We start from the raw sequence: 12,066 nt of genomic DNA on the forward strand, positions 1-12,066 counted from the left end.
CTGGTTAAACTCACTAAAAACCTACTGAGATAAGAACATTCCTTACCATTCAAATGCATTTTGGCTAAAAAATACCACCACATGGAAGCAATTTATATATTTACATACATTTAACATGGTGATGTTTCTGCAAACAGCTAGAGCTTTGCTCCACAGAAACACAATGCCTATAGTGCCACTGTGAGAACGACTCATTGTTACCCTAATCTGTGCTATCAAACAAGCTGATAGAGGATTTTTAAAGAGGAGGATATCTTGTGGTAATGGTTTTAGCTGTTAACATTGACAACTGTATACTTCAAAAAAGCATCCAGACTCACCCAGGATCATACATTCTCAACAGAGCAAAGACATTAAAATAACAAAAGACCCACGTAATGATTCTCTGAGATAAAAAGGCAACACCATTCCATCGCAAGGTATGGTATAAATACAGGCTCAAGGAGCTACTTGTTAAGTGGAGGAAGAGAAGACCACAGGGAATGAGTCAGGCAAGTATATGCAATGCTTGTGCTCTTTAAAACTTTTTTATAATTTTTTTTGCTTGCTCTAGTTAACTATTGTGCTCTTTTAAAACTTTTTGTTTTATTTTTTTTTTTTTCTTGCTCTAGTTAACTAAAATTTAAAACTTTTTCTGTATTAGATGCAGTAGTCTCAGAATCTCAGCAGAAGAGGACATGCATCGTTTATAACTACAATTTTTTGTGGACCCCTTTTACTTTAACATGGAGGTGCTTTCTGTGACTTAAAAGAAGTAAGTGCTTCCATGTTTTAGTAGAGGTGAATCCTGATCACAATACTGAAATACCCGCCAGGATTTTATTTTTTGGCTTCACTTCAGTCACAAGGTAAAATGTATGTTGATTCGGGAAAAGAATGAAAATCGGCAGCAAAGCAGCTGAAGGCATCACTTCCCAACAAGAACTGAAGTATATAGCGTGTTGCTGAACAAGCTGTAATTTTATTCAACACCACTTTTGAATTTTAATGGGACTCCCTTTGCTTTAACATGGAGGTACCTGCTGCTTAGAAAAGTAAGTGCTTCCATGTTTCAGTGGCGGTGGATCCTAATTCTTTACGTGTCTTTATATTTTGTTTCTTTTGTTCAGTTAACTGCATGTATCTGCTTAAGGACCCCCATAACTTAAATGTGGATGTACTTGCTTTGTTCCTGAAAAGTAAGTGCTTCCATGTTTTGGTGATGGTGAATCCTTTTTTCCCCCTCATCTGAACATGCTTTCCTCTTCCCAGGAAAAACAGATCAAGGACTGAAAGTATTTGTCAAAATATAACATGCCATGGAAATCTCTTTACTGCACAGCAATGAAATGGAATTCCAACGACTACAGACTTGTGTTTGGGCAGGGGAGTTTTTTTTCTCCCACAATAAAGCATCTGCTTTATGTATTTGCACAGTGCAAGTGGCTTCCTTGTTAGCATAAGCACAAAACAATTTTGCATCACCGTACAAGCACAAGAGGTGAGAGGACCCCCTCTACTTTAACATGGGAGGTACTTGCTGGATGCCTAAAAAAGTAAGTGCTTCCATGTTTTAGTTGTGGTGACTCCTAAAAGCTCAATTCATTTATTTTAATTCTGGAATTGCATTATTTGGTTAAATACACTACAGAGGAACTGAATAATGAAAACTCTTTCAACTACAGGCTAATACTGTTGCTAATATGCAACTCTGTTGTATAAAAATTGGAATTGCACTTTAGCAATGGTGATGGACTGTCAGACATGCAAAGATGTGTAAGTATTAAGTTTTAAGTATTAAGTATTAAGTTTTGAATTAAACATTCCAAAGGCTGGAAACATTGTGAAATTGTTGTATATGAACCCGTTAAACAATAAAATTCAATAAAGTATGTAAAACTGAAAAATGTTCCTCTACCTGACGCCACATGCCAACAACTGACCTGCATATTCTAGGAAAAACCTAAAAACATGTAAAAATTTTTCAAATGCCCATGCCTAAGTTTTGCAGTGCCAGGAAAGTGTACATAAACCCATAAACTTGCATATAGCTGTGCCCAGCTAATACCTAATACAGACTAGGTATAAAAGGGCTGCATCCCGATTACAAGTTTAATTTGGGCACCCCTTAAAAAAAACAGGTTTTGTAAAATTGTTCCACATCACTCAGTTCAGCAGAGAAACCCCCTCCCACACAAAAAACACCACACCCAAAAACCCACTTATGTAGCTTAGTGGAAACCATGGAAAAATAACTGCTGTCATGCTACACACAGAAGGCTATAATATATACATATATAAACACCTCCCCATCCACCAGGTACTATAGTCACACAGACTTCTTCACCTACTTTGAGAGTACTCTGAGTGGAATGACTTCTTCACCCATTTTGTGTCTTTCTTTGTGCTTTTTCTTATGTTTTCTTTTAGATTTGGAAAGAGATGTGTCTTTTTTATCACCATCTTTGTTATCTTCTGCAGAAACCTCTACATTAAAAAAGGCCAAAAGAAAAATGTTAAATTCTAACATTACATTGGATATACTTAAAGATACAGGTATTACATAATACAGACTGAATAAATATTTTCATAAAATGGTGTAATATTCTTTACTTTGTTCTACCCAAGTCTAGCATCTAATCATGGATTCTTGTCAACCCAAATGCAATTTCAATGCAGCTGTTAATCCCATCTGTTGCTTTTTTCCTCTTATCTCATGTAAGAAACAGGGGTCATCTGCATTTTCTTTTGTATTTTTGTCTTAACCAAGGTTTTTGTACTGTTGCCATTTGCCTAGGCTACTTAATTCAGATTTACTTCAGTGAAGTTCTATTGATATTAACTTCTTTGAACTATTTTTACTTCTGATGAGATTTACCTGCTTCAGTGTTTAAAGTACTTTCCTATTCTCCATATAGCTTATCTCCTTGGAATGACTCATCACCAGGTTTAAATTTAACTGCAGGGAATTCCACATATTCCTAAACTGACATTGTTATGCCTCTATCATCATTTTTTACCTACTGACCCAAGCAGAACAACCTTTTGCCAGTTTTCAGTCTTTCAAAGACAGAAATTCAGTGTCTGAATCTTTCACTAGCACTTGAAAGATTTACTCAATAATCTTTAACTCAAGGAATAAACCTATTAGTCTCCAAAAGTCAGTTGACTAAAGCAATTGTATTACACAGATGACACTGTTACATTTCTTGTTGCTTTCCAGCCATGTGCATATCAAAATTCCTATTTACTTAGGCCACTACAAACACAATTTCAACTGCAAAGAACACAGTATCTTTAACTGTGCTTTGCTCCTTATCTAGACTTTTCCCTCATTACTAAGCCTACCATTTCTTATCTATAAGAGGCACATCTGCCATTTGGTTTCATTCATACATATAAATAATAAAAATGCTAAAAACACATGCAGCAAACTTTACCATTGGAATCCTTTGGAGCTTCTGTTTTCTCTTTTACAGGATGAACTTCATCCTTTTCAATAGTCTTCTTGACTTTTGGAGCTGATGCTTCACAATCTCCAGAGCTGGTTCTTTTTCTCTTCCCTGGTCTGCTTTCACAAGGTGCCTCTGAGCTTTCTGTTCTGTCCCATTTTCTTTTCTCTCTCTTTGAGGGCTGCCTGTGAGTCTCAGTACCCTCCATTTCTGAACACTCTGATGAAGTCCGATGTCTTTTTGACTTGGGTACTTGCTCTCTTGTAGCGTTCGTGTTTGATTCCTTTGTCTCTGCAGCTGCCTGTACATTGTTCTCTTTCTTGATTTTGGACTTCTTTTTTTTCTTCTTTTTCTTCTCTTCTGTGTTAAAAATACAATATTTTAAACTACCAATGATTAAAAACTAAATTAGTTTAACTAAGTAATAACCACAGTACTACATTATGACAATCTGGGATGTTAAATGAAATGCCTGTCTCTGCCACCTCTGACTACAGGAGAGATGTGACATGTCCCAAAGTTCTTCCCAGGCTTTTCAAGCAGAAGACAAAACCACAGAAAGGACTCAAGTCTCAAATTGAGAAAGACCCCTGGGTGACAAGTTCAGCTTGACCTGAAGTACTTACTGTCCAATTAAAAAGAAAGAAGCTAAACTTCTCTGCTTCTCCTTAATAAATGCACATTTTGTTATGTCATCCCTTACTTGCCCTTGAGAAGAGACACCTTTCTCCTTCCCAGCCAAACAAACACAAGAAAATAAAGAACTGCCAATTCATATGCTGAGAAGAAAAGGAGATACTCAGGGCAATTAATCTATCACAACTACTTATGTAACAAACAACTACTTGCTTATAAAAGCATTTTAACCAATCTGAAAACAACAATTTTATTTCCAATACTATCTACCTTTTTCAAAGTTGTCATAGGCAGGATGCAGTATGAAGCAGTAGAGAGTACCTTGAGTGCATTTAAAGCATAATTTTAAAAGCATGTATTTTCTCCAGTTTGGTTTTTTTTTTTTGTCCTAAAAGCCCTAATAGTTACTGGTACAACAAAGAGTGACAAGAGTGAGGAATATAAGATAGGATTCATCATTTCACTGACAAACCTGGAAGATGTCTGAAGCCTGAGAAATTGTATTATGTCATCAGAAACAAGGGAAAATATTTCAGTGATCAAAGTTGAAATATAATCCTGAGATGCTGCTTTGTAAGTTATAGTAGATGGTATTTATTGGAAATAGGCTCAACTGTGAATTCAGGATTATTTTCTCTGCAGTATCCTCCAGGTTTTTTGTGTAATTATGAATCCTGGAAAGTGGAATTGTAAATATGCTGTAGGAAACTCATTCTGCTTTAGACTGCTCTGCTCAAATAGCAAGACTTCTAAAGAGGAAGAAAGGCAAAAATCCACTGTTTTCATTGTTGTTTTACAGAAAGTTTCAGAAAATGAGGTTTCCTCTGAAATATGTCAGATGATCACAAAATCATCTGAACAAAACATTTAAGTATAATTTTGTTTGTACATCTGTCTTTTCAATACTAAATATTTTTAAAACAATCTGTGTAAAAATTGTCTCTCGCTAATGCTGTGTTTAGATAATGATTTAATGTACAGTCTGAAAGCTGCTCTGCCAGCATAACAGTGACTAACAGTAACAGCTGGTAACATAGGGAAAAAGAAATTAAGTTCCTTATCAAGCAGGAAAACGAGAAGGCAAACATCTATTACATCGTAGTTTTACAATTTCATTCTTAAGCCTACATTGGCCAACAATAGAAAAAGCAACATTTATGAATTTTTATAAGGCTTTTAAGGAACATGACATTAGACTGCAGTAACACAGCACTTCTAAACTCCTCAGAAGTTGAGGCACAAACCAGTTTGTTTCTTGATCCCAATAACTTAATAACACTTACCTACTACACTGCTGTTGCTTGTATTCAGTGTAGGAACAGGCTTATTCTTAACTGTTTTGGGGAAAATCCCAGGTTTCCGTGGTGCTTCTTCTGGTGGATTATTCAAAAACTTCAAAACAAAACATAAAAATTACGTTTTCCTGTTTAAAGAACCTTCATCCAAGTTCAGCAGCGCTATATTCATTCAAGAACAAGGCAGTCTCCCTGTGACTCTGGAGGCAGACATTGTTATTTCAGTACTCTCAGTGCTGGGTGGCTTTTTGTGGGATTTTTGTTGCTGTTGGGGTTTGCTTTTTAATGGCAGAGCTTGCTTGATTTCACATTACTAGTGTGATACCTTTATGCCTCTGCTACCATTATGATATTGAAAGAAATGTTTTTAAACCTTCAAATCACATTTAAATACAGAAAATTAGGTACAAATGTGCTTGTCTGACAAAATTTACAAGGCCACTGGACTGTTGCACAGAGATCTCTATTTCCATAAAAGATGCGACAAGTGAACAACCCAATTATTACAACAAATGCCTGTTATGCTTCTACTAAGCCCCTAGGTTATTACAGAATTACACTTTTAAAGAATTGTGGAATTGATCAGAGGTGTGGGGGTATGAGAAAGGAACATAACACTGCTAAGTTTCTAAATCATGATATTGTAGGAATTTCTCTAAGATTCAGTAGGTGAATTAGCAAAGACATCCATACCACAGAGTGACAAACAGGAAGAATGTTAACAGACCATTGGCACCATTACTCACCTCAATGGCTTTCTCTGCTTGTTCTTTAGTTTCAAATTCAACAAAAGCAAATCCCTTTGGATTGCCAGTACTTTTATACCGGGGTATACTGACATAAACTACATTACCACACTTCCCAAACACCCGCTCAATCCAACTGTGATTGACATTTTTGGGAAGCAGCTCCTAAAAAAAAAAAAAAGAAAGGAAGAAATGTCACATTCTCACTAATGTATTACCATTGTATCAAATGGCTTACTACATCTTCAAATTAAAAAATTGTCACAACAAAATATATTTAAGTTTGAGGTGATGACATTGAAAAACATTTTTTTATTTCAGTAGGTATTCTTGTCAACAAATCATAGTGTTCAAACAGTAAAATCTGAAAAAGGATCTCTAATCATTGGTATACTTATAATAAATACATTATTTAAATATGCCTCTCTTCTTTCTGTGACAGATACCAAGGCCTTATCTGCAGCTGTATCTTTGCAAAATAAAATGTCTTTATAAATTTAAGACCTTTGAACAAATAAATATAATTCTGCATTGTCTCAAACTATCCACTGGAGAACACGAGGATTTTTTGTTTTAATTGCTGGTAATGCGGGTATCACAGAAAGAGTCCTTACAGGTTAGTAGAGTCGTTACTCAAACTGATAAATTCCTGCTAGTAGCTAACATTTTAAAGCTTAGCAGTTAGCACTTATGGTCTAGTTGATGAGATGCAGGAGAATTAAAAACTAAGTCAGCTTCTTGGATGATGAAACACTGATTTTTATTTCTAATCAGCTCCTTAATATAGCAACACATTTTAGCAGGTTGCAGCCATCATGTCTCAGCTCCTAAACATTTCCCTTCAGGAATCAAAGAGAAATCCTCTTGCATCAATTTCTAAATAGACCCAACACCATTAAAACCTTACTTTCAGGCTTAAGCCACAATGGAGAGTCAGCAATACTTCATCTTTTTTTAATAGGAAGGTACCACACTAAAAGGTTTTTCTTGTAGGAAAATATTATTTATCACATTCAGGTAGAACACTATGAATTTGCCCAGCTGAGAAAAACATTTCATAATGGTTTTAGTATAAAGTTACAGCTCTAAAAGTCTTATGGGATGAGCACAAAATAACAACATAGGTCAAAGTGTAGTTCATGTTGAAGTATATAAAAAAAGTCACTAACCATAAGATTATTTCAGAGAAAGTTAATGAAAACTCCCCCAAGCTAAACAAGATTTTAAAAAAATATAACATAATGAAGTTAATATTCCTTAAAGAAACACATCTTAAAACATTCATTCTTAGTTCAGAAATGAAGCTTTGACATCCTGCATAAATTCAGAAAACATACTACTGCTGAAGACAATCCTTCACAATGGAGGCTTTAATTGTAACCTTTGTATTAAATCCAACAAAGAAATCTTTCATGTACCTCAGAATGAAACAAAACTTACCGGCACTTTGTCTACATTTGCTCCCTCCCACTGCTATAATACACACCAGTCATTTAACGTGGCTTAACATTACTGTAACTGCAGTATGAAGTGCTACAAGTATATATCTAAATTGACAATAGCCATGAAAACTCTTCTTTAGAGACAAAGGGAATTCCACACTGGCTTCAACTCTATTAAAAAGTTGCACAGGATTTTAAATAAGTGACAGTTCAACCATCAGATCTCTTTCCACACTACCACTTAAGTGGCTCAACGATATAATAGCCGTTCCACTCTGATATATCTGAAATACCATGTTGGGATGCAGAGTTTTTCCAGGAGCACAAGCTATTTTCATTTAAATTAATGAAACTTTTCAGTATCAAGGTAGCCATAATAGGATATCTGTGGCCTCTTCTTACTATGAGGATTAAAAAGGAAAAAAGAAAAAAGCCACCTAAACATAAGACTATCTCCTATTTGGGTACATTCTGCCCTTAAAAGAATGATGTTTGTTACCAAACCAGAGGCACTTGCAGTAACAGATTTTGTAAACAGATTGTACTTTATGAAGTACCACTTATTATCTTGCAAACTCAGCCAGTTCCTGTTCAACAAAACAAAGTTATTATTCTAAAGCTTTGACTACATTAACATAATTGATAAATATTTCTTGATACCAGTGTTGGTCCTCTACTGACATTGACTAGAAAAGCCCAGTGAAAGCAGTTAAGAGCTAAATGAAAGCGCACCTTTTCTTACTAGAATGTAAAGTCACTCACCATTTATAATTACTGAAGCTGGCAGAAGAAATCAGAGCACCAAACTAATCCCTTTTTTGCCATGGTCACTACCAGTGCTCACCTGCCTTCACATAAATAATTTCCCTTACGTACACTGCACAAGCAACAGTAGCAAAGACACCTGCCCAGTCCCCTCCCTGTGTCAACAAGAATACTGATGCACAGATTATGTTTCTGCTACACAAGTATTTACTGCATTAAACATGTACATTAACCCCACTCTGTGGGCCTTTAGCATTACAAATCCAGTACATCTATAATTCATTTCTTTCCCTCACACTGTCCTTTTCTTTTGGAGGAAAATAAAACCCAAACAAACTCAAACAGAACAGTCAAATTATATTAACATTTATACTTTATGTAAACGTTTCTTGTAATAATTCCATGATGTTCTCAAAGAAAATCTACATTCTAATTCTGGTAAAACTACGTGGCTGCTTTATGTTGTTTTCATTGTTCTTAATGCAGTAAATAATGCTAGGCAATTAGATTGTCACTGTGGGTTTTGCACTCTGAAACAACAGCAAGGAAGAGTTTCCATAGTTAGAAATAGCAAAGCACTCTGCCACGCACGAGGCACATACAAGCACAACCTTACCACATAGACTGTACGACTATCCACATCCTTGGGTTGCTCACCCAGCGGCTGGCGTCTTCTGATTCTAGTTCCTTCTAAATCCAACTGAAAGTAGCAAGAAATGAACAAGCATTTTCCATAAGATTGTCTACTTCAATGTCACTATCATTATTACTCCTATATCAGGAAATACAAAAGGGGAATATGAAATACCTCTACAACAGACGAACTTTTAACTGCTCGAGCTATCAATTTTCCATCAGTAGTCAATTTCTTCATTTTGTTGAAAGAAACAAGAAGTGATATGTCGACATCTAGATATAAAAAAGTTGAAAATTATTAAATCAGGCTGATCTAGAAAGCATCAGTTATATATTCTAATCTGACATTAAGACTCAGCTAATATTTTTGCAAAACAATCTGCAAGTCATAACTGCAGTATGGACAGCACACTACCAAGGATTTACACTAAATTTCTACCATCAAAATTGAAGTTTCAAGTAAACCTACATTTAATTTTCTTTTGTGCTAAACTTTATCAAAGGAATTTTTTTCTTTTACCGCCTCACAGATAACTGCTGTCTGTGAAAAGAAAGGAAGAAAACTCCCTTTCTGATGCAGTTTTACAATACAAAACCAATTTGCATTGAAAACGCGCCTCTCCTTCAAGTACTCAATTAAGTGTTTAACCCAGCCTTTGCAACACAAAAGAGCCCCTGCTTGCACCTCAGTTGCAATGACTCATGCTGCTAAAACCTTGACAGAAAGTGATGCACTATTAGTCTTAATAAAGAAAGTTAAAGACATGCAAGCCCTAACGTTTCTAGAAAAAGTCAGGTAAATTTTATTCCTCTGAAGGCTACTTTCTCAAACTGAGTTTTACATATAATTATATATAACTGAGGACTATACCAAGCAGTTAGAAGGCTAGACTTTTCACACAATGCAACGGGACTAATGATTTACGCTTCAAATAAATATGGACTCTTTAGGAAAATAAAAATAAGTAAACACTTGTGTAAACTGCTATTTTATTTTGTTGTTGTTTTGATAGAAAAGGACCACCTCTTTTTAGAGACACATGGCAGCTCTAGTCCACCTGGCATAACAGTAAATGGGAACAATTATACTGATAGACTGTATTTACCACACACGTACTGTTTTTAAATGAAATGCATAGTAGTTACTGTAGCTCATGTTGAAATTAATTTATTCAGAATAGTTTCAGAACCAAGCTCAATTTACTACTCTGAAGTCGTATCCACCATGTCAAAAATTGTCTAAGAGACCCACAGGAGCCCTATATGCAAATACACAACTTCTCACATACCAAACTGGCAGAAAATACAAAAAAGCTATATATGCACATAACTGCAAATCCAAGCGACATTTTAATTTCTGCATATATCTAACCTACAAATCAAGTACTGCACATCCAAGGGCAGAACACCCCTTGTTTGGTTGGTGTGCATCTGCCACAGCTGGTTATTCTTGAATTATAGAAAGTTAAAAAAAATTTACAATGATTTGGTCTCTCAGTAATTTCTGCCCTTGCAGATGCCTCTAACATATGGCTGGTAGTAAAGGAAAAGAAAAACACTAAATATAATTTCTAAAACTAGTACCAAGCTCCCACCTCCTAATGCTCGTTTCCAGCATGAAACCATCTTCCCCAGTAGACACGCACCTCAAAAGAACTAGTAACTGTCACTAGCAACATAGTGAACAAGAAAGTTAAAAACATATCTGTTAACTGAAATATACTTAATATAAACTTACACCCATCTCTGGACTTTTCTATTTGTTCTCGGAGAAATCTATCTTTGTGAAGATTAACATCGCCAAACCAGAAATCCACTTGTTTTGCTATATCTGCAAGCACCTGTTTAACCCTTGACCTCTTTTTTTTCTCTCTTTCCTTCTTCTGTTCAGTGCTTTCTTCTTCCATGGCTTTGTCCCTTGCAGTTTCAGTCTCCATTCCTGTCATTCTGTCAACTGAAAATTAAATACAACCTTTGAGAAAAAAAAAATCAAATATTCTTACTTCAAGGAGTAAACACTCTTGTTTTATCTGACATTAGAAACTTCATGCATTCTTTGTGACACTATGTGCCATTCCTTATGGTAGTGTTGAAAAATACAACGCATACAGAAGGTGATGAAAATTAGGTCACAATAACCGCATAGTGAAGACTAAGCTAGAATTCCCGTCTCATGGCATCTAGTACTGCCCATTAGCCACAGATATTCACTGAAGTCAGTCAAGTTGGTACCAAACTGAAGGCTTTTCATTTAAAATCTGTACTACTGTGTTACACCAGAATACCCTGTGAACAGTCTGCCCTCCCCATTAGATTTCTAACAGCAGCTTTTGAATTTCAGCAGCAGTCATGGGATTCACAGTTCCAATTGTATTCATGAGTTATCAGACAAGCAGTGCTATTAAAAAAAATACAGACATACATTAATTCATTTAAATCACTGATGAAGATCACATGTGTTTTAATAACACATGACTTCCCTGTTACCAGAAGTGCAATTTACTTGCTAAAGAGAGCCTACAAAAACTAAACCTGAAAAGCAATTTCCCTTCCAATGAACATATTTTCTTAGACTTGAAAGGGTTAAAAAAAAAAACAAACAAAAAGCTGGATTATATAGACTGAAAAGGCTGGCCAAAGGACCAAGCTCAGCAGGCCTAAACTGTAAATTCTGCAGTTGCAAACAGGTTACACTGAGACATGTACAGCAGCTGAAGACCTTGCTGCAAAAATTTACAGTATGACCTCCAAATTAGAAGTATCTGTTAATCCTCACAAATAAATGCAATGTAAAGACATACTTAAACACATAGTTGATATTCATGGCAGGCCTGGTCATAGTAAGGTTTGTTTCTAAAAGCTGGTTTTGTTATGTCAAAAATGTGAACCACTCTGACAATTGCCAAGGCCCTACCAAAGACCAGCAAGTAAAAATATTCCAATCCTGCCTTTGAATATGTTCTAATACATTCTTACTACATTTCTTGCTCTGTGAAAACGCTAAAAGCAGGGTACAACGTTTTGGAACTCATTAATTACCACCCTTCCTTGACATCCATGTGGCAACCAGGATGTGCTACATTTAAACAGTTTCCTTTATTTCATCAGCTGTCAC

The 12,066-nt window shown here is 35.6% G+C and overlaps 1 protein-coding gene across 1 annotated transcript in view; it reads right to left on the reverse strand.

The window, feature by feature from the left end:
• LARP7 (La ribonucleoprotein 7, transcriptional regulator) overlaps positions 1–12,066 on the reverse strand; it is a 29,493-nt gene that overhangs the window by 13,440 nt on the left and 3,987 nt on the right. Inside the window, 7 exon segments of the mRNA XM_065062289.1 lie at positions 2,331–2,466; positions 3,420–3,791; positions 5,351–5,459; positions 6,109–6,273; positions 8,932–9,015; positions 9,124–9,224; positions 10,690–10,905. Coding sequence (XP_064918361.1) covers positions 2,331–2,466; positions 3,420–3,791; positions 5,351–5,459; positions 6,109–6,273; positions 8,932–9,015; positions 9,124–9,224; positions 10,690–10,897 — 1,175 coding nt within the window. The 5' untranslated portion in view covers positions 10,898–10,905.

Source organism: Columba livia, chromosome 4 (genome assembly GCF_036013475.1).
Source record: "Columba livia isolate bColLiv1 breed racing homer chromosome 4, bColLiv1.pat.W.v2, whole genome shotgun sequence".
In the NCBI taxonomy this organism is placed as follows: domain Eukaryota; kingdom Metazoa; phylum Chordata; class Aves; order Columbiformes; family Columbidae; genus Columba; species Columba livia.